The 24529-nt window shown below is 40.2% G+C and overlaps 1 protein-coding gene across 2 annotated transcripts in view; it reads right to left on the bottom strand.

The window, feature by feature from the left end:
- The window catches only part of PHF11 (PHD finger protein 11), a 589089-nt gene that overhangs the window by 336868 nt on the left and 227692 nt on the right, over nucleotides 1–24529 (bottom strand). For both annotated transcript variants that reach the window (XM_053708365.1, XM_053708366.1), the window contains exon 5: nucleotides 8591–8709. In XM_053708365.1, coding sequence (XP_053564340.1) covers nucleotides 8591–8709 — 119 coding nt within the window. The remainder of the gene's footprint in view (nucleotides 1–8590; nucleotides 8710–24529) is intronic.

The following is a 24529-nucleotide window of genomic DNA, read 5'->3' as shown; positions in this document are numbered from 1 at the left end:
GTAAGGTACTACTGCAATGCCCCTTGGTCTTAGAACCGCTAGAAGGGACCCTAGTACCTTTGTGAAAATCCTTGGAGCAGTGGCTAATCCGAATGGAAGTGCCACAAACTGGTAATGCTTGTCCAGAAAAGCGAACCTTAGGAACTGATGATGTTCCTTGTGGATAGGAATATGTAGGTACGCATCCTTTAAATCCACGGTAGTCATAAATTGATTTTCCTGGATAGTAGGTAGGATCGTTCGAATAGTTTCCATTTTGAACGATGGTACCCTGAGAAATTTGTTTAGGATCTTGAGATCCAAAATTGGTCTGAATGTTCCCTCTTTTTTGGGAACTATGAACAGGTTGGAATAAAAACCCATCCCTTGTTCTCTTATTGGAACTGGATGAATCACTCCCATCTTTAACAGGTCTTCTACACAATGTAAAAATGCCTGTCTTTTTATTTGGTTTGAAGATAATTGAGACCTGTGGAACCTTCCCCTTGGGGGTAGTTCCTTGAATTCCAGGAGATAACCTTGAGAAACTATTTCTAGCGCCCAAGGATCCTGAACATCTCTTGCCCAAGCCTGAGCAAAGAGAGAAAGTCTGCCCCCCACCAGATCCGGTCCCGGATCGGGGGCTATCCCTTCATGCTGTTTTGGTAGCAGTGGTAGGCTTCTTGGCCTGCTTACCCTTGTTCCAGCCTTGCATTGGTTTCCAGGCTGGTTTGGGTTGTGAAGTATTACCCTCTTGCTTAGAGGATGTAGAATTAGAGGCTGGTCCGTTTCTGCGAAAGGGACGAAAATTAGGCTTATTTTTAGCCTTAAAAGACCTATCCTGTGGGAGGGTGTGGCCCTTTCCCCCAGTGATGTCTGAAATAATCTCTTTCAAATCAGGTCCAAATAATGTTTTACCCTTGAAAGGAATGTTAAGCAATTTTGTCTTGGAAGACACATCCGCTGACCAAGACTTTAGCCAAAGCGCTCTGCGCGCCACGATAGCAAACCCTGAATTTCTCGCCGCTAATCTAGCTAATTGCAAAGCGGCATCTAAAATAAAAGAGTTAGCCAATTTAAGTGCTTGAACTCTGTCCATAACCTCCTCATACGAAGATTCTTTATTGAGCGACTTTTCTAGTTCCTCGAACCAGAAACACGCTGCCGTAGTGACAGGAACAATGCATGAAATTGGTTGTAGAAGGTAACCTTGCTGAACAAAAATCTTTTTAAGCAAACCCTCTAATTTTTTATCCATAGGATCTTTGAAAGCACAACTATCTTCGATAGGAATAGTAGTGCGTTTGTTTAGAGTAGAAACCGCCCCCTCGACCTTGGGGACTGTCTGCCATAAGTCCTTTCTGGGGTCGACTATAGGAAATAATTTCTTAAATATAGGGGGGGGGACAAAAGGTATGCCGGGCCTTTCCCACTCTTTATTTACTATGTCCGCCACCCGCTTGGGTATAGGAAAAGCGTCGGGGGGCACCGGAACCTCTAAGAACTTGTCCATCTTACATAACTTCTCTGGAATGACCAAATTGTCACAATCATCCAGAGTAGATAATACCTCCTTAAGCAGTGTGCGGAGATGTTCTAATTTAAATTTAAATGTCACAACATCAGGTTCAGCTTGATGAGAAATCTTTCCTGAATCTGAAATTTCTCCCTCAGACAAAACCTCCCTCATGGCCCCTTCAGATTGGTGTGAGGGTATGACAGAACAATTATCATCAGCGTCCTCTTGCTCTTCAGTGTTTAAAACAGAGCAATCGCGCTTTCTCTGATAAGTAGGCATTTTGGATAAAAGATTTGCTATAGAGTTATCCATTACAGCCGTTAATTGTTGCATGGTAATAAGTATTGGCGCACTAGATGTACTAGGGGCCTCCTGTGTGGGCATAACTGGTGTAGACACAGTAGGGGATGATGTAGTATCATGTTTACTCCCCTCATTTGAGGAATCATCTTGGGCAATATCATTATCTGTGGCATTACTGTCCTTACTTTGTTTGGACACTATGGCACAATTATCACATAAATTTAAATGGGGAGACACATTGGCTTTCATACATATAGAACATAGCTTATTTGATGGTACAGACATGTTAAACAGGCTTAAACTTGTCAACAAAGCACAAAAAACGTTTTAAAATAAAACCGTTACTGTCACTTTAAATTTCAAACTGAAAACACTTTATTACTGAATATGTGAAAAAGTATGAAGGAATTGTTCAAAATTCACCAAAATTTCACCACTTAACCATCTCCGTGGAGATGTTGCCTGTGCAACGGCAAAGAGAATGACTGGGGTGGGCGGAGCCTAGGAGGGATCATGTGACCAGCTTTGCTGGGACTCTTTGCCATTTCCTGTTGGGGAAGAGAATATCCCACAAGTAAGGATGACGCCGTGGACCGGACACACCAATGTTGGAGAAATTGGTTGTAGAAGGTAACCTTGCTGTACAAAAATCTTTTTAAGCAAACCCTCTAATTTCTTATCCATAGGATCTTTGAAAGCACAACTATCTTCGATAGGAATAGTAGTGCGTTTGTTTAGAGTAGAAACCGCCCCCTCGACCTTGGGGACTGTCTGCCATAAGTCCTTTCTGGGGTCGACTATAGAAAATAATTTCTTAAATATAGGGGGGGGAACAAAAGGTATGCCGGGCCTTTCCCACTCTTTATTTACTATGTCCGCCACCCGCTTGGGTATAGGAAAAGCGTCGGGGGGCACCGGAATTTCTAGGAACTTGTCCATCTTACATAATTTCTCTGGAATGACCAAATTGTCACAATCATCCAGAGTAGATAACACCTCCTTAAGCAGTGCGCGGAGATGTTCTAATTTAAATTTAAATGTCACAACATCAGGTTCAGCTTGATGAGAAATTTTTCCTGAATCTGAAATTTCTCCATCAGACAAAACCTCCCTCATGGCCCCTTGAGATTGGTGTGAGGGTATGTCAGAATAGTTATCATCAGCGTCCTCTTGCTCTTCAGTGTTTAAAACAGAGCAATCGCGCTTTCTCTGATAAGTAGGCATTTTGGATAAAAGATTTGCTATGGAGTTATCCATTACAGCCGTTAATTGTTGCATGGTAATAAGTATTGGCGCACTAGATGTACTAGGGGCCTCCTGTGTGGGCATAACTGGTGTAGACACAGTAGGGGATGATGTAGTATCATGTTTACTCCCCTCATTTGAGGAATCATCTTGGGCAATATCATTATTTGTGGCAGTACTGTCCTTACTTTGTTTGGACACTATGGCACAATTATCACATAAATTTAAATGGGGAGACACATTGGCTTTCATACATATAGAACATAGCTTATCTGATGGTACAGACATGTTAAACAGGCTTAAACTTGTCAACAAAGCACAAAAAACGTTTTAAAATAAAACCGTTACTGTCACTTTAAATTTCAAACTGAAAACACTTTATTACTGAATATGTGAAAAAGTATGAAGGAATTGTTCAAAATTCACCAAAATTTCACCACAGTGTCTTAAAGCATTAAAAGTATTGCACACCAAATTTCAGAGCTTTAACCCTTAAATTAACGGAACCGGAGCCGTTTTTACATTTAACCCCTATACAGTCCCAGAATGAGGCTCTGTCTATAACTAGAAAGGCCCCCATCTGAAAAAGGTGTCCAACACAGTGCCTGCCGTTTTTCTAAACATTCCCCAAGATTATAATACCAATAATTAGTTAGAATCTGCATAATATGCCTAGTAAAGCAATTGTTTTAGCCCAGAAAAATGTCTACCAGTTTTTAAGCCCTTTTTGAAGCCCTTTATTCTTTTATGTTTAACTAAGAAAATGGCTTACCGGTCCCCATGAGGGGAAATGACAGCCTTCCAGCATTACATGGTCTTGTTAGAAATATGGCTAGTCATACCTTAAGCAGAAAAGACTGCTAACTGTTTCCCCCAACTGAAGTTACTTCATCTCAACAGTCCTGTGTGGAAACAGCAATCGATTTTAGTTACTGTGCTAAAATCATCTTCCTCTTACAAACAGAAATCTTCATCCTTTTCTGTTTCAGAGTAAATAGTACATACCAGCACTATTTTAAAATAACAAACACTTGATAGAAGAATAAAACTACATTTAAACACCAAAAAACTCTTAACCATCTCCGTGGAGATGTTGCCTGTGCAACGGCAAAGAGAATGACTGGGGTGGGCGGAGCCTAGGAGGGATCATGTGACCAGCTTTGCTGGGACTCTTTGCCATTTCCTGTTGGGGAAGAGAATATCCCACAAGTAAGGATGACGCCGTGGACCGGACACACCAATGTTGGAGAAAAGAGCTTTGAACTTTTTTAATTTAGAATAGGGTAGGGCATTTTTTTATTTTGGGGGTCTTTGTTATTTTATTAGGGGGCTTAGAGTAGGTGTAATTAGTTTAAAATTGTTGTAATATTTTTCTAATGTTTGTAAATATTTTTTTATTTTTTGTAACTTAGTTCTTTTTTATTTTTTGTACTTTAGTTAGTTTATTTAATTGTAGTTATTTGTAGGTATTGTATTTAATTAATTTATTGATAGTGTAGTGTTAGGTTTAATTGTAACTTAGGTTAGGATTTATTTTACAGGTAATTTTGTAATTATTTTAACTATTTTAGCTATTAAATAGTTCTTAACTATTTAATAGCTATTGTACCTGGTTAAAATAAATACAAAGTTGCCTGTAAAATAAATATTAATCCTAAAATAGCTACAATATAATTATTAGTTATATTGTAGCTATATTAGGGTTTATTTTACAGGTAAGTATTTAGCTTTAAATAGGAATAATTTATTTAATAAGAGTTAATTTATTTTGTTAGATTTAAATTATATTTAACTTAGGGGGGTGTTAGTGTTAGGGTTAGACTTAGCTTTAGGGGTTAATCCATTTATTAGAGTAGCGGCGAGATCCGGTCGGCAGATTAGGGGTTAATAATTGAAGTTAGGTGTCGGCGATGTTAGGGAAGGCAGATTAGGGGTTAATACTATTTCTTATAGGGTTATTGAGGCGGGAGTGAGGCGGATTAGGGGTTAATAACTTTATTATAGTAGCGGTGAGGTGCGGTCGGCAGATTAGGGGTTAATTATTGTAGGTAGCTGGCGGCGACGTTGTGGAGGGCAGATTAGGGGTTAATAAATATAATATAGGGGTCGGCGGTGTTAGGGGCAGCAGATTAGGGGTACATAGGGATAACGTAGGTTGCAGCGGTGTACAGAGCGGCAGATTAGGGGTTAATAATAAAATGCAGGGGTCAGCGATAGCAGCGGCGGCGGCAGATTAGGGGTTAATAAGTGTAAGGTTAGGGGTGTTTAGACTCGGGGTACATGTTAGAGTGTTAGGTGCAGACGTAGGAAGTGTTTCCCCATAGGAAACAATGGGGCTGCGTTAGGAGCTGAACGCTGCTTTTTTGCAGGTGTTAGGTTTTTTTTCAGCTCAAACTGCCCCATTGTTTCCTATGGGGGAATCGTGCACGAGCACGTTTTTGAAGCTGGCCGCGTCCGTAAGCACCGCTGGTATTGAGAGTTGCAGTTGCGGTAAATATGCTCTACGCTCCTTTTTTGGAGCCTAACGCAGCCCTTCTGTGAACTCTAAATACCAGCGGTATTTAAAAGGTGCGGCCAGAAAAAAGCACGCATAGCTAACGCACCCCTTCTAACGCAAAACTCTAAATCTAGGCGATAGTTAATATCTTTACATAAGTAGCAGAATCACTGGTTTAATGTAAAAATGTACCTTTCTCCCCCTTTCCAGCAGGGCTCTTGGCTACCCCAAGCCTGCAGGTTTGTTTTCTTCTGAAAAGCTGTAGGAGGTTCACCCAACCTATTTTGCGGTATTTTGCGTTTTCGCTATTGCAAAAAAATCCCATTGGATTTCCATTTTTGCGCTAGTCAGGTTGCGCTGGTATTACAACTTGAAAGTAAACAGTTCTCCAGTGGTAACCCAATTTGTGCAAAAAGTCCAAAATCGCAATCGCGTTTATGCATTCCCTCATAGACATAAAAATATTAATATTTCATATTCCAATGTTATTTATGTAACAGAATATGTTCTATTTATTCATAAATAAATATTTCTACATATATCTGATGTTTTTTAAACAAATATATATTTATAACTATATATATATATATATATATATATATATATATATATATATATATAAAAATATATATATATATATATATAACAGGCATGGCCAAAAATATTGGCACCCCTGCATTTCTGTCAGATAATGCAACACTTTGCCCAGAAAATCTTTGCAATTACAAATGTTTAGGCATTTTTATGTTTATTTCTCTTGTTTGTATGGAGAAAAAAAAAGCCAAATCTAACACATTCCACTAAAAACTCAAAAAATGGACCCTCAATTTCATATTTGGTAGCACACCCCTTGGGATCAATTGCTTTCTGTAACAATCAATAAATTTCTTACACCTCTCTACTGGAATTTTGGACCACTCTTCTTCTTTCGCAAACTCTGACACATTACACGCAGGACTCAAAATTTTCTGGGCAAAGTGGTGCATTATCTGACAGAAATGCAGGGGTGCCAATATTATCTCATTTATTATATTAATTTATGTATCTCTATGTTAAAGCCCTTTGCCGGCATTTTTTTTCTTCTAACACCCAAGATCTCATTAAGCCCCTATAACGTTTGTGTGCAAACAATTTTTATAAGACAATGTTATTATGAGTGTACTTTGTAATGTAATTTTGATGTGTTTTGTGAAACTTTTTATTTTTGGAAAACAGTTAACCACAGCTCTGAGATCGCGGTAAGCATTCCAGCGTAAATCAACTTGTAATTTAAACGGAATGCAAACAAACGCGAAAACCGTCGTGAAATCGTTTGTGCTCCACTTTTAATCTATCCCTTACTGTGTATATTTCTTGTCAGCTATAGAGCCCCACAGCAATTTAGTAAAAAAACCTGCAATCTCAGGGGTGGTCGCAAGAGCCCTGCTAAACAGAAAAGAAAAGGTAGAACCTTGGGGAATGATACAAACAAAAAGGTCATTCTGCATGTACATTCTACAATTCTTACTACAAACTTCTTTTGGGGGTCTATTTATCAAGCTTGATGCCTCGTGTTTCTGGCGAGCCTTCAGACTCGCCAGAAACACAAGTTATGAAGCAGCGTTCTAAAGGCCGCTGCTCCATAACCTGTCCGTCTGCTCTGAGGCGGCGGACAGACATCGCCGAAAATCAACCCGATCCAATACGATTGGGTTGATTAACACCCCCTGCTGGCTGGCGAATCTGCTGATGCAATGATAAATGCCAACAGCGTATGCTGTCAGCATTTATTGATGTGCGGTGGATATAGCGGATCATGTCCCAAGAACACACAATCAATCAATGACAAGGCAGCTCAAAAGTGCAACCCTGGTAGAAATGCCTTAGGTCTTCCTGTTTTAAAATTTGCTGTCCTGACACATAAAGGGACAGGAAACACAAATTCTGTCTTTCATTATTAATTAATAGTGTACAATTTTAACAAAGTTTCTAATTTACTTAAATATCAAATTTACTTTGTTCTATTGGTATTATTTTGCTGAAAAGCAGGTAGGTGACCTCAGGAGTGTGCACGTGTCTGGTGCACTACACGGCAGCAGTTTTCCAAGGATGCTTATAACAATGTTATACGTTGTGAGTACTGCTTGCCATCTAGTATTAAAAAACATTCTTTCAAAACTATTGTTATATAGTTCTCCAGACACGTGCACGTTAGTTACCTAGGTATTCTCTTCAAAAGAGACTACAGTGTGCTGACAGTTTTATTGAATCTAGGCTGTTGTGAGGATTCTAGTAATAAGTGAAGTTCTTGATTGGGCTATCTGCATTTAAATTGTTCATTATTTTTAGTCAAAGGAACTGTGAACATTCCCAGGCAGCACCTCAGAGTGAACAAATAAAGAACTGTTGTACCCATCTTATTGACATGCACTTTGTTCTATAATCATATTAATACTCACTGGGCTACTAAATTTAAAGGGACAGTGAAGTCAAAATTAAACTGTCACCATACAGACAGTATACAATTTTAAACAACTTCTATTATTAAAATTACTTTGTTCTCTTGGTATCTTTTGTTGAATAGCATACCTAGGTAGGCTCAAGAGCAGCAGGGCACTACTGGGAGCAAGCTTGTGATTGTTGGCTGCACATATATGCATCCTGTAATTGGCTAAAATATGTGTTTAGCTAGTTCCCAATATGCACTGCTGCTCATGAAATTACTATTTAACTAAGGATACCAAGAGAATAAAGCAAATTTGATAACAGAAGTAAACTGGAAAGTTGTTTAAAACTGAATGATATTTGAATAATGAAAGTTAAATTTTGACTTAACTGCTCCTTTAACGCTAAGCCGGCACTGATTGTTGCTGACTGTGGTCTGTATTCGACTAGTTTTCAGCTTCTCCCTACAAGTTTGTTTATGGGCTGTAGTGTTGCTGATCTGGCTAGTCTGACCAGGATTAATAGCTATCATTCTCTGCCTCATCCAGTGTGCAGAATACACGTGTATCCGAATCAATACTCAGTATCAAATCATCACTCAATCATTAGAAAAAATATTTTACCTTTTTTTTTGGTGAAGAGGATTTTTCTGAACTATCAGAGATTGAGGTATTCATAACATCTTCATCAGTGTCAGTCCCCCCATAATCTGAAAACACTGTACTGTCCTCTTCCTCAAAATCTGTATAAACAGAAAGAATATTGGTTTATTAATTTTTGGCTTATTTACCTCTGGTTGAAAACTATTTCTGTTTCGGTAATGGAGGGCTATGATTCAAGTAAATCAGCAATCAAAAAATAAAGAAACCGTTAAATTCTGTTTTTCAAATTCTCATTATTATTTTGTGCCTTTTAATGCTAATAATGACAAAGATTTCAGTTGTACTCATTTACCGCACACGTTTTGTCACTTTTATAGACAGTAATTTTAAAATCTCAGAGAATATCAATCACAAAGACTTATTTTGGTTGCCATCTTGAGATGTAGCACTTTTAAAGGGCCCAAGATCTCCATGCTATGTAGGCCTTAACTAATGGGTGAACAGTAAAAATTACAGTTGCTGTTCCCTGGGTTTGGTGTGAACCAGCTAGTCATCTTCACTACTGCCAATTCGGTTTGACAAAAATTGAGAGTTTTTATAAAGAAATCTAAAGGCTAAAAAGCTTATCTCAATGTGCCATCAGCAATAAGACCTGTTCTTCATGGAAACAGATTGTAAGTTTCTACACCGCCTCTTAACTGGGACGATTAAGAACTCATAAAAAGTGCATTAATGCGTACAAGTAAGCGCAAAATTAACTTGGAGCTATGGAGTTTGTTTGTGTATTATATTGTTTAAGACACTACATGAATGTATAATTTTTGAATAATAAGTTGTTTGATCAAAGTATAGTACATTATTTGACTAATAATTGATATATATATATATACACACACACACACACTCATTGGCCACTTTATTAGGTACACCTTGCTAGTACCAGGATGAACACCCTTTTGCATTCAGAACTGACTTAATTTGTGGCATAGATTCAACAAGGTGTTGGAAACATTCCTTAAAGTTCAAAGAAGTCAGTCTGGCACTCCAAGGGGTTTGCAAGCCACTAAGGGGAGCCACTCACTGCCCCAGATAGAAACACAAAAAACAGAAGAAAGTGGCAGCAAATATTCTTTTATTTCAGGTTACAGCACAAACAAATGTAGCAGCAACGTTTCGGGTATACACCCTTATTCATGCTATCATAGAAATGAATTTACACCAATTTATACTCTTAGCCCACAAGATGGCGATCTAGGGCAAGTGCATCATTAACTCTTTGTCAGCCTCCTTAAAGGCAATCTATTTAAAGGCAAATTTTACATCAATAGATAACTCAATAAAAACAAATAAACAAAAAACCTACTCATACAATAACATAATTTATGTAAGAACTTACCTGATAAATTAATTTCATATTGGCAAGAGTCCATGAGCTAGTGACGTATGGGATATACAATCCTACCAGGAGGGGCAAAGTTTCCCAAACCTCAAAATGCCCATAAATACACCCCTCGCCACACCCATAATTCAGTTTCTACAAACTCTGCCTCCTATGGAGGTGGTGAAGTAAGTTTGTGCTTGATTTTTATGATTTCTTCTGTGATAAGCGCTTCTAAGCATTCTGAAGCCCAATTCCTCTCAGAGTACAGTGTTTGTCAGAGGGATGTGAAGAGAGTATCGCCTATTTGATTTTATGGTTTCCCTTGTGGGAAATCTTTTCAAGGGTTCTCTGTTATCGGTCGTAGGGCTTCATCTTCTACCTCCCTTTTCAGATCGACGATATACTCTTATATACCATTACCTCTGCTGATAGTTTTCATTACTGGTTTGGCTATCTGCTATATGTGGATGGCTGTCTTTTTTGGTAAGTATGTATCATTATTTAAGACATTCTCAGCTATGGTTTGGCGCTTTATTTATAAAGTTTAAATATATGTATTTTACCTATATTTACCATGAGTCAGGTCTATGTGTATTTCCCTTTGCAGTCTGGCAGTTTCGTTATGGGAATAATGTTTTAGGTATACACCCTTATTCATGCAATCATACAACTGAATTTACACCAATTTATACTCTTAGACCACAAGATGGCGCTCTAGGGCAAGTGCATCATTAACTCTTTGTCAGCCTCCTTAAAGGCAATCTATTTAAAGGCAAATTTTACATCAATAGATAACTCAATAAAAACAAATAAACAAAAAAACCTACTCATACAATAACATAATTTATGTAAGAACTTACCTGATAAATTAATTTCATATTGGCAAGAGTCCATGAGCTAGTGACGTATGGGATATACAATCCTACCAGGAGGGGCAAAGTTTCCCAAACCTCAAAATGCCTATAAATACACCCCTCACCACACCCACAATTCAGTTTAATGAATAGCCAAGTAGTGGGGTGAAAAAATAAGGAGTAAAAAAGCATACAAAAAGAGGAACTGGAAATAAAATTGTGCTTTTTATACAAAAATCATAACCACCATAAAAAAGGTGGGCCTCATGGACGCCAATATGAAAGAAATGAATTTATCAGGTAAGTTCTTACATAAATTATGTTTCTTTCATGTAATTTGCAAGAGTCCATGAGCTAGTGACGTATGGGATAAAATAGAAATACCCAAGATGTGGGAGACAACAGAACAGTCACTAGAAAGGGTGAGATAAAATAAAAACAGCTACTTCTGCTGAAAAAAATTAAATCCACAAAAAAATAAGTCTCTCTCATAAATTTCACATAAAATTCAAGAAAAAAAAAAAAATTAAATCATAAGCAGAAGAATCAAACTGAGACAGCTGACTGAAGAACTTTTCTACCAAAGACTGCTTCAGAAGAAGCAAATACATCAAAATGGTAAAATTTAGAAAATGTATGCAAAGAAGACCAAGTTGCTGCTTTGCAAATCTGATCAACCAAAGCTTCATTCTTAAAAGCCCAAGAATTGGCGACTGATCTAGTAGAAAAAAATGTAAATCTCTGAGGCGGAGACTGTCCCGCCTCCAAATAATAATTGTGAATCTAAAGCTTTAACCAAGATGCCAAAGAAATGGCATAGGCTTTCTGACCTTTCCTAGGACCAGAAAAAAACAACAAATAGACTAGAAGTCTTCCTGAAATCTTTAGTAGCTTCAACATAATATTTCAAAGCTCTTATAACATCCAAAGAATGTAAAGATCTTTCAAGAGTATTCTTGGGATTAGGACACAAGGAAGGAACAACAATTTCTCTACTAATGTTTTTAGAATTTACAACCTTAGGAAGAAATTTAAACGAAGTCCGCAAATCAGCCTTATCCTGATGGAAAATCAGAAAAGGAGACACACAAGAGAGAGCAGACAATTCAGAAACTCTTCTAGCTGAAGAGATAGCCAAAAGAAATAACACTTTCCAAGAAAGTAGTTTAATATCCAAAGAATGCATAGGCTCAAAAGGAGGAGCCTGCAAAGCCTTCAAAACCAAATTAAGACTCAAAGGAGGAGAGACTGATTTAATGACAGGCTTGATACAAACCAAAGCCTGAACAAAACAGTGAATATCAAGAAGTTTAGCAATATTTCTATGAAATGAAACAGAAAGAGCAGAGATTTGTCCCTTCAATGTACTTGCAGACAAACCTTTATCCTAACCAACCTGAAGAAACTGTAAAATTCTAGGAATACTAAAAGAATGCCAAGAAAATTTATGAGAAAAACACCATAAAATATAGGTTTTCCAAACCTGATAATAAATCTTCCTTGAAACAGACTTACGAGCCTCTAGCATAGTATTAATCACTGAGTCAGAGAAACCTCTATGACTAAGTACTAAGCGTTCAATTTCCATACCTTCAAATTTATGGATTTTAAATCCTGATGGAAAAAGGCCCTTGAGACAGAAGGTCTGGCCTTAAAGGAAGTTGCCAAGGTTGGCAACTGGACACCCGGACAAAATCTGCATACCAAAACCTGTGAGGCCATGCTGGTGCTATCAGAAACACATGCGATTGTTCCAATATGATCTTGGAGATCACCCTTGGAAGAAGAACTAGAGGCGGAAAAATGCAAGCAGGTTGGTAAAACCAAGGAACTGCTAACATATCCACCATCTCTGCCTGAGGATGGCTGGACCTGGAAATGTACCTGGGAAGCTTCTTGTTTAGATGGGAAGCCATCAGATCTATTTTGGGGAGACCCCACATCTGTACAATCTGACAAAATACATCTGGATGGAGAGACCACTCCCCTGGAAGTAAAGACTGACGACTGAGATAATCCGCTTCCCAATTGTCTACACCTGGGATATGTATTGCAGAAATTAGACAGAAGTTGGATTCTGCCCAAGAAAGTATCCGAGATACTACTTTCATCGCTAAAGGACTGCGAGTCCCTCCTTGATGGTTGACATATGCCACAGTTGTGATATTGTCTGTCTGAAAACAAATGAATGATTCTCTCTTTAATAGAGGTCAAGCCTACAGAGCCCTGATAGCACAGAGTTCTAAAATATTGATTGGTAACCTCGCCTCTTGAGGATTCCAAACTCCTTGTGCTGTCAAAGACCCCCCAGACAGCTCCCCAACCTGTGAGACTTGCATCTGTTGAAATCACAGTCCAGGAAGGACAAACAAAAGAGGCCCCTTGAAGAATCCGATGATGGTCCAACCACCAGGACAGAGACAGTTGAATGTTGGAATTTAAATATATCAACTGTGATATCCGAGTATAATCCCTGTACCATTGATTCAGCATGCAAACCTGCAGAGGTCTCATATGAAAACGAGCAAAGGGGATCGCGTCTGATGCAGCAGTCATGAGACCTAAAACTTCCATGCACATAGCCACTGAAGGGAATGATCGAGACTGAAGGTTTCGACACGCAAAAACCATTTTCATTCGTCTCTTGTCTGTTAAAGACAGAGTCATGGACACTGAATCTATCTGGAAACCTAAAAAGGTGACCTTTGTCTAAGAAATCAAGGAACTCTTTGGTAAATTGATCCTCCAACCATTTCTTTGAAGAAACAACACAAGTTGATTTGTGTGAGATTCTGCTAAATGAAAAGATTGAGCCAGTACCAAGATATTGTCCAAATAAAGAAACAACGCAATACCCTGCTCTCTGATTAAAGATAGAAGGGCACAGAAAACCTTCAAAAAGATACTTGGAGCTGTTGCTAGCCCAAATGGAAGAGCAACAAATTGGTAATGCTTGACTAGAAAAGAGAATCTCAGAAACCGATAGTGGTCTGGATGAATCGGAATGTGAAGATACGCATCCTGTAAGTTTATTGAGGACATATAATGACCTTGCTGAACAAAAGGCAGAATAGTCCTTATAGTCACCATCTTGAAAGTTGGGACCTTTACAAATTGATTAAAAAACTTCAGATCCAGAACTGGTCTGAAAGAATTTTCCTTCTTCGGGACAATGAATAGATTTGGAAAAAAAAAACAGACCCTGTTCCAGAATTGGAACTGGTACAATTACTCCAGAAAGCTCTAAATCTGAAACACACTTCAGAAAAGCTTGAGCTTTCACAGGATTTGTTTGGAACGTGAGAGAGAAAAAATCTTCTCACAGGAGGTCTTATTCTGAAACCTATTCGATACCCCTCAGAGACAATATTCTGAATCCAATGATTCTGAATGGAACCTGCCCAAACGTCTTGAAATAATTTCAATCTGACCCCCACCAGCAGAACTGGATTGATAGCCGCACCTTCATGCAGTCTTGGGGGCTGGCTTTGGTTTCTTATAAGGCTTGGATTTATTTCAACTTGAGGATGGCTTCCAATTGGAGCCAGAGTCTTTAGGGGAAGAAATGGTTTTCTGTTTTCTATTCTGACGAAAGGAACAAAAACGATTTTAGAAGCTTTAGATTTGTCCTTAGACTTTTTATCTTGAGGCAAAAAAAACTCCCTTCCCCCCAGTAATAGTGGAAATAATAGAATCCAACTGAGAACCAAAAAATTATTACCCTGGAATGATAGGGATAGTAACCTAGATTTAGATACCATGTCAGCATTCCATGATTTGAGCCATAAAGCTCTTCTAGCTAAAATAACCAAAGACATAGATTTAACATTAATCTTGATGATATCAAAAATAGCATCACAGATAAAATGATTAGCATGTTGAAGCAAACGAACAATGCTATGCAAATCAGAGTCTTTTTCCTGTTGTGCTAAGCTATCCAACCAAAAAGTTGATGCAGCCGCAACATCAGCCATAGAAATGGCAGGTCTGAGAATATAGCCAGAATCCTAATAAGCTTTCCTTAGATAAGATTCAATTTTTCTATCTAAAGGATCCTTAAAAAAAGTTCTATCTTCTATAGGAATAGTAGTACGTTTAGCAAGAGTAAAAATAGCCCCAACAACCTTAGGGACTTTTCCCCAAAACTCTAATTTAGCCACTGGCAAAGGATACAACTTTTTAAACCTTGAAGAAGGAACAAAAGAAGTACCACGCTTAGACCATTCCTTAGCAATCACATCAGAAATAGCATCAGGAACAGGAAAAACCTCAGGAGTAGACACAGGAGGTTTATAGACAGAATTTAAACGTTTACTGGATTTATTATCAAGAGGACCAGACTCCTCAATATCCAAAGTTATCAAGACTTCTTTTAACAAGGAACGAATATACTCAATCTTAAAAAGATAAGATGATTTATCAGTGTCAATGTCTGAAGTAGGATCTTCTGAGTCAGAGAGATCCTCATCAGAGGAGGATATATCAGTTTTTACATTTATTTGAAGGCGGTATAGCAGCCATAGCCTTCTGTATCGCATCAGCAATATCATTTTTCATATTAAAAGGGATATCATGTACTTTAGATATTGAAGGAACAACAGCGACTGTACTAGCACTAATAGAAACCTTTTCTGCATGCAAAAGCTTATTATGACAACTGTTACACACTACAGCTGGAGATATAATCTCCACTAGCTTACAACAGATACACTTAGCTTTGGTAGAACTGTGTTCAGGCAGCATGGTTTCTACAGCAGCTTCTGAGACCAGATCAGATTGAGACATCTTGAAAAATGTAAAAAATAAAAAATAACATTTAAATCTTATTTCCACATATAGCAGTTTCAGGAATGGGAAAAAATGCAAATGCTAAAATTGGCAAAAAAAGGAAATAGCATAGCCCTCTGAGCATAAAGAAGGCAAGGAAGTAAGGTAAAATAAAACAAAAGGAACGACGCAAAAGGAAGTTGAGAAATTTTTTGGCGCCAACAAACATCCGTAAATGATGCAACTCGCGTCATAACCAGGGATAGGCACAGACAAAGGTTGTGGCGGACATTTTCCAAAGTACAGACCTTAGTGAAGGACACCAAGGTACATTTGAAATTAAAAACATTATTTTATAGTGCTTGGTGTTATTATACTGATGCAGATGCCACTGATCCTATAACCAACCCTCCTCTGGCTTTACTCATGAGCCAGTGTCACTTCTGTGTCATTATATTGTGCCTGGTGTTATTATACTGATGCAGATACCACTGACCCTATAATCAGCCCTTGTCTGGCTATATGCATGCGCCAGTGTCACTACTGTGTCATTATATAGCGCTGGGTGCTATTATACTGATGCAGATACTACTGACCCTATAACCAACCCTTGTCTGGCTATACCCATGTGCCAGTGTCACTACTGTGTCATTAAATAGCGCTGGGTGTTATTATACTGATGCAGATACCACTGACCCTATAATCAGCCCTTGACTGGCTATACGCATGTGCCAGTGTCACTACTGTATCTTTGTATAGAGGTGGGTGTTATAATACAGATGCAGATACACGCCCAGTATATCACTCAGGCTTTATTTATTCCATAACTTATCACCCAATATCGCTAGCAGTCTATTGACAAGCCACTAACTTTATTCACACTACATATTTTTTTTTATTCCTATTATTTAATCAGAAAGAAAAGATATAATAAAGTTGTGGTGGACACTGCAAGGGCTAGTCACGGACACTAGTTTCCGTGTACGGACACCTTGCCTGTCCCTGGTCATAACAAACATAATTTCACGCCAAACAACCTAACGTCAGCTAAGATGCAGGAAATGACGAACTTGCGTCATTACAGACGCACATTTGAGCCAAAAAATATTCTCACGCCAAGAATGATGCAATAAATAACAGCATTTTGTGCCTTTGCGAGCCTAATTTGCCTGCAAGTTTTTCAAATTAAAAACAAGTCAAATTGAAAAAAAGACTATACCCCAGGTAAGGCAAACTTCCTAAAACATGATTCCCATAACGAAACTGCCAGACTGCAAAGGGAAATACACATAGACCTGACTCATGGTAAATATAGGTAAAATACATATATTTAAACTTTATACATAAAGCGCCAAACCATAGCTGAGAATGTCTTAAATAATGATACATACTTACCAAAAGACACCCATCCACATATAGCAGATAGCCAAACCAGTAATGAAAACTATCAGCAGAGGTAATGGTATATAAGAGTATATCGGCGATCTGAAAAGGGAGGTAGAAGATGAAGCCCTACGACCGATAACAGAGAACCCTTGAAAAGATTTCCCGCAAGGGAAACCATAAAATCAAATAGGCGATACTCTCTTCACATCCCTCTGACAAACACTGTACTCTGAGAGGAATTGGGCTTCAGAATACTTAGAAGCGCTTATCACAGAAGAAATCATAAAAATCAAGCACAAACTTACTTCACCACCTCCATAGGAGGCAAAGTTTGTAAAACTGAATTGTGGGTGTGGTGAGGGGTGTATTTATAGGCATTTTGAGGTTTGGAAAAACTTTGCCCCTCCTGGTAGGATTGTATATCTCATACGTCACTAGTTTATGGACTCTTGCCAATTACATGAATGAAAAGGACTATATATACTGTTTAACTCAATAAGACTATAATATAAAGCCTGTTTATGATTTTTCAAAAACCTTAAATTATGCTTACCAGATAATTTTCTTTCTTCTGATGGGGAAAGTCCACAGCTGCATTCATTACTTTTGGGAAATACAGAACCTGGCCACCAGGAGGAGGCAAAGACACCCCAGTCAAAGGCTTAAATACCTCCCCCACTTTCCTCATCCCCCAGTCATTCTGCAGAGGGAACAAGGAATAGTAGGAGAAATATCAGGGTGAAAATGCTGCCAGAAGAACAAAGAAAATAAAAGGCCACCCCATAGAATAAAAACGGGCGGGGAGCTGTGGACTGTCCCCGTCAAAAGAAAAGAAAATTATCAGGTAAGCATAATTTAAGTTTTTCTTCTTAAACGGGGAGAGTCCATGGCTGTATTCATTACTTTTGGGAAAACAATACCCAAGCTATAGAGGGCACTTAATGCAAAACGGGCAGGTACAAAGGCGGCCCATTTGGAGGGCACTACAGCCTGCCCAAACACAAACTCCCGATAAAAAAAACGCTTCACCAGAAGCAGAAGGGACAAAAAAATGGAAGGGGACCAAATAACTGCTCATCAGTTATAACCATAAAGGTCCTAGCTAGAGACCACTCAGAATTATAAGACTCAACCGAGCACAAAAGCCTCTGAGGAGACAAAGTCCCACTGACTCGAAGCCCACAAATTAAACCCTCCCCCTGACCAGGGATAAGGGGGACATCAACATTCTCCCAGAAAAGGAAGAAGGAGGAATTAGATAAGGAAGTCCGAAAGGACCTGAGGCAACAAAACCCTAGGGCAAACAAAGAAAAGCCCCAAACAAAACTCAACAGAGCGGATTACAAGGCTGCAATAGGGCAAAGCCTCGGAGAGAAAAACCCCACCAACTGAGCAGAGCGAAGGAAGGAATTACCAGACCTCCTCCAGCATGGATCCCAAGGAACGAAACCAAAGTCCTAGAAGGACAAAAAGTAGAACCCCGCTACCATACCACAGAACACTATTCAGCACTCGTAACTTAACAACCGCAGGGCAAAAAAGCCCCCGGGGGTAGACCAGAAAACAGTATAGAAATATCTGTATACGCTCCAGGCAAAAGCTGCAGGCTTCCATCTGATAGGCGGCCTAACAGAACGTCAAGCCCCCAAAACTAGATAACCAAGTAACTAGAAAACTTGAAGAGAAGACTCTGAAAGCAGTGCAGAAAACAACTCCCTCCCACCTGAACACAGGGAAGGGGAGGACAGCACCCTGACCAAGACGAAAGGACCAGCTACCTCTGAGGGAAGGATTCACTGCGAAGCCTCCCACCGAAAGAAGGAGCCCACATGATCTTCTCAGGATACGCTGTCAACGCTCAACAGAGCAGTCAGATCCCTGACCCCTACTCTGAGCAAACGGATCCAGCATCGAAGCGACTGGCAATGTCCAAAAGGACAAGGAGAACAAAAGTTCCCAAGACCACCAGGCCCAGAGATCAGTCACGACCTCCAGCCCCAAAATCCTTAGGAAGGGAATCTAAAAAAAAATAGCTCTGGTTCCAAGAACCTTGCCACAGCTCCCTTCAGAACCTAAAGGGAAGGTTACTCACAAGAGAGACCCTTGACCAATACTATAAGAATGGCATGCCACATGAAAAGCCAACCTTCCAGGAGCACTGAATCCCATGACATCCTGCATGTAAGGCAGGAAAGATAACCTACACTGAACAGAGGAATAAAAATACCTCCAGGGAACCAGGTGGATAACTACGGAATACTGGGACCTCCCCAAGGAAGGAAAACCGAAACATAACAGCTCCCTAGCACAACTGCAAACGGACATCAAAGGTAAAAAACAGTAGATAGATACCATCCAAGCACTACAGTCGTCCCATTAGAAAATTTTCTCCAGAAGAGAAAAAAAGGTCCGTCAGTAGGAACCAGGAGATTTCTCATGACCGGGAAAAAAAAATCTGGAACTGGGTCGTTCAGAACCAAATCCAATGGGATCTGGAAAGACGGAGTAATCAAAATGTCAAGTCAACGACAAGGACTAGATAAAAAACCGGAACTCGGAGCCGGCTCCAAACAAAAACCCCTGAGGTACAACCACCAGGATATTCCATCAGAAGATGACCTTGCACCACAGGTGCTGAAATACTGAACCCTCATGTGAGTATCCCAGTGACTGAACAGTCAGCCCCAATGGACCTCTCGGGTCAACACTCACCAAGTCCGAAGACATAGGGAAAACTCAAAGAGAACAGAACTCAAATTCTTAAAAGTCTGTGGCATTCTGCTCGACAGGGCTGCGGGGATCTAAACCCATGGCTTTGTACTAGCTGCTCTGTTTGCTTGTGAGCTGAGCCACAGCCAGATCTAGAAAAAAATCGAGTTTGAGAAAATATGACAGTCTCTAACGATCCACTATGGATCAACCTCCGGGGCCCCTCAGTTCAAGGAATTGATGAGCAAATGAGCATCCAAAACTCCTGGCAGGTGACGGATCAAAACCGAACCGCCGAAACAGGGGCAACCGAACACAGGTAAAAGACACCATAACAATCCCCGGATCCCCCAAAATATGGGATCAGAAGAGAAAACCGTAAGGAAAATGGGCCCAAAAGACCGAGTTTCCTTAGACAGGTGACAAGAAGACCTACCCCAAGTAAAGGGGCAGAGATACATAATCAACCTCGACCATAATGAAGAGGAACTGACTCAAGTATTGAAATCAAGGAGAACAATCCAATAGAGGTACCAATAGAGGAGAAAATAAATCACCCCCAAAAACAGGTACAGAGGATCTCCATGGAGTCATCTGAACCCCCTCCCCTCTTTGGAGGGAAGAAACTCAAGCTCCTGACCCAAAGGACCTCAGCAACCTCCAGAGTAATGACATAGCAGGATCCGATCTCGGTTACCCAGCTAGCTATGCAAGGATAGGGCACCTAGGACTGAGCACAATCCCCACCCTGATGAGTAAACTAGGACCAGCCTGACATCGAGGATCAAAAAGGCCTCCTATAACGTGTAGAACAAGAAAACTACCTCTAAACAAGAGGTAAGAAAACTCAGTACCCAAACGGGACAAACCCGTTGTCGAGGGCACCACGTGTCTGATAAAGACCTCAAGGAAAAGCGAAATTAGCACCGAACCAGGGCCTTCCTGATATACAGGGTGCAACAGAAATGTCCAAGGCCACAAAAAAAAGTCGAAACCCTGACAGGGCTAGACTAAATAAACAGACAAACGGTAGACATGTAAGCTCTGAGGCCTAAACAATGTCTTAAAAAAAAAAGTTAGGTCTAACTTCGGTGGAAGTCCAACGCGACCACAAAATCGCAAGTATCAAATCCCAAAAGTAGCAAATGTTTTTCAACATAAAAACTACAACAGTCATGAGCTCACAAAATAAATAAAATACATCCTAACCGGATCAAAAGAAAAGAGGGCAGCACCCGCAGGTGAACGCCCAGGAAGAAAGGACACACTAACCGGACCAGCCGGTCATAGACCCAATTCTTACAAAGCTCAGAGCTGGGATGAGATAAAGAAAAAAGGAGACGATAAGGAGACTGATTTTCATCCCCCAAATGACTAATCCTGCTTGCCGTTTGGAACAGAAGACTGAGAATCCCCCGACCCGTTAGGACTGTGATCCTCCAGTGCTGCCAACACATGCCTCAGCAGGATACGAAGGCGCGCCAGTTTATAGGGAAACTGAACCAAATTTTTTTCTTTTGTGATTCAGATAGAGAATGCAATTTTAAGCAACTTTCTAATTTACTCCTATTATCAAATTTTCTTAATTCTCTTGGTATGTTTATTTGAAAAGCAAGAATTTAAGTTTAGATACCGGCCCATTTTTAGTGAACAACCTGGGTTGTCCTTGCTGATTGGACAGCACCAATAAATTAGTGCTCTCCATGGTCTGAACCAAAAAGTTGCAGGCTCCTTAGCTTAGAAGCCTTCTTTTTCAAATAAAAATAGCAAGAGAATGAAGAAAAATTCATAAAAGGAGTAAATTAGAAAGTTGCTTAAAATTGCATGCTCTATCTGAATCATGAAAGAAAAAATTTGGGTTCAGTGTCCCTTTAAATCGAAAGGCAAAACTCACCTCCGCCGGGGCAACTGACGACCTTGGCCCCGAGGGCTGAACCCCTGAAGCCTCAAGGGAAACCGCTTCCCCAGAGGGCTGATCTGAGACAGACGATCCCATGCCTGACTGGCCCTGGTTAACAGAACACGGACAAGGTCTTCCCGGAAGATGTAAATGTGCCAATCCCATAGATATGGCCATGCGGAACCGTGCAGTAACCTCTGGAGGAAACAAGCCGCCTTCCGGGGAAGGGGTAACAGCATTTGGGACACCTGCTTGTGGAGCAACAAAAGATTCTAGGGAGCGTGCCTCACGGGATACGGAATCCTCAGAGGCGGATGGCTCAGTGGTCACTAAGTTCTCCGAATTTGGAGCAAAGAGCAGTCTAAAGCGGCATTCGGAACATAACCGATGGGCTTGGATCACCTGGGCCATCTCCTATTTTTCGCAAGAAGCAGAATCTGAATCAGAGACATCCGTCTCCAAAAAGTCAGAATCCTCCATAACTGGATAAATGAAAAGTATGGATAAAAAATTAAACGGCACCTTACACCCCCAATGGCTGGGGCACTCGCCACCTGCTATGACACAGACAAGTAGCAAAAACAGACTCTCTCCATCGCCACACGGTCAGGAATACAGAAATGGAGAACAAACACGTGACCACGTCACAAGGTGCATAGTGTAGGCCAAAGAAAAGCGCGCCAGTTCACAAGAATCACGCAGCCTGAAAAAGGCCGTTATGTTCCTAAATAGCCACAAGCCCAATCATCGCTACACATTAACAGACAGAATCACATAACAAACATGATTAAAGTCCCCCCTGTTCAATAACCCCCCTCAGGAGATATTAACCCTTGATTCCATAAAAAATAAAGGAGTCCCACTGAGACCCTGTCTTTTTCATTACACTACATTCTCCATTGAAAAGGAAAATGAAACGATCTTACCGGAATCTACACCGTGGAACAGGAACACGGCCCTTCAAGTGTGAGAGATAGTAGCGTTGCTTCTGACATGGACTTGAGTGAAAAAAGCAGGCAGCGAAACTCGGCAACGCTGATTGCCTATGGAGCTGTTAATATGAGTCAGGATGGTTTCGCAGAAAGACTCTCCCTGCATTTCCGGACTCTAACTTTCATCCATGCTCTCACTGAGAGGCTGACTACTTAAAACTCCAGTCCCATCTCAAAGAGTACTACCCTCCATAAGAGACTACTCCGAAATCTTCTAACACTTCTCTGCCAACCTCCTGTGACAAAAGGTAAAGAATGACTGGGGATGAGGTAGGTGGGGGAGGTATTTAAGCCTTTGGATAGGGTTTCTTTACCTCATCCTGGTGGCCAGGTTCTGTATTTCCCAAAAGTAATTAATCCAGCTGTGGACTCTCCCCGTTTAAGAAGAAAAAACATATATCTACATAGTTACAAAAAAACTGACAAATCCCAATCTCTATTAAGACTAACTGGCTCCATAGTACTTAATTTAAAAATACAAAAACAGAATTTATGCTTACCTGATAAATTACTTTCTCCAACGGTGTGTCCGGTCCACGGCGTCATCCTTACTTGTGGGAAATATCTCTTCCCCAACAGGAAATGGCAAAGAGTCCCAGCAAAGCTGGCCATATAGTCCCTCCTAGGCTCCGCCCACCCCAGTCATTCGACCGACGGACAGGAGGAAATATATAGGAGAAACCATATGGTACCGTTGTGACTGTAGTTAGAGAAAATAATTCATCAGACCTGATTAAAAAACCAGGGCGGGCCGTGGACCGGACACACCGTTGGAGAAAGTAATTTATCAGGTAAGCATAAATTCTGTTTTCTCCAACATTGGTGTGTCCGGTCCACGGCGTCATCCTTACTTGTGGGAACCAATACCAAAGCTTTAGGACACGGATGAAGGGAGGGAGCAAATCAGGTTACCTAAACGGAAGGCACCACGGCTTGCAAAACCTTTCTCCCAAAAATAGCCTCCGAAGAAGCAAAAGTATCAAATTTGTAAAATTTGGCAAAAGTGTGCAGTGAAGACCAAGTCTCTGCCTTACATATCTGGTCAACAGAAGCCTCGTTCTTGAAGGCCCATGTGGAAGCCACAGCCCTAGTGGAGTGAGCTGTGATTCTTTCAGGAGGCTGCCGTCCGGCAGTCTCATAAGCCAATCGGATGATGCTTTTAAGCCAAAAGGAAAGAGAGGTAGAAGTCGCTTTTTGACCTCTCCTTTTACCAGAATAGACAACAAACAAAGAAGATGTGTGTCTGAAATCTTTTGTAGCCTCTAAATAGAATTTTAGAGCACGGACTACGTCCAAATTGTGTAACAAACGTTCCTTCTTTGAAACTGGATTCGGACATAAAGAAGATACAACTATCTCCTGGTTAATATTTTTGTTAGAAACAACCTTTGGAAGACAACCAGGCTTAGTACGCAAAACCACCTTATCTGCATGAAACACCAGATAGGGCGGAGAACACTGCAGAGCAGATAACTCTGAAACTCTTCTAGCAGAAGAAATACCAACCAAAAACAAAACTTTCCAAGATAGTAACTTAATATCTATGGAATGTAAAGGTTCAAACGGAACCCCTTGAAGAACTGAAAGAACTAGATTTAGACTCCAGGGAGGAGTCAAAGGTCTGTAAACAGGCTTGATCCTAACCAGAGCCTGAACAAATGCTTGAACATCTGGCACAGCTGCCAGTCTTTTGTGTAGTAAGACAGATAAAGCAGAGATCTGTCCCTTTAGAGAACTTGCAGATAATCCTTTCTCCAAAACCTTCTTGTAGAAAGGAGAGGATCTTAGGAATTTTTATCTTATTCCATGGGAATCCTTTGGATTCACACCAAAGATATATCTTTTCCATATTTTATGGTAAATCTTTCTAGTTACCGGTTTTCTGGCCTGAACCAGAGTATCTATCACAGAATCTGAAAACCCACGCTTCGATAGAATCAAGCGTTCAATCTCCAAGCCGTCAGCTGGAGG

The sequence above is a fragment of the Bombina bombina genome, chromosome 3 (assembly GCF_027579735.1).
Source record: "Bombina bombina isolate aBomBom1 chromosome 3, aBomBom1.pri, whole genome shotgun sequence".
NCBI classification, from domain to species: domain Eukaryota; kingdom Metazoa; phylum Chordata; class Amphibia; order Anura; family Bombinatoridae; genus Bombina; species Bombina bombina.
This window is presented reverse-complemented; position numbering and strand designations above follow the sequence as displayed.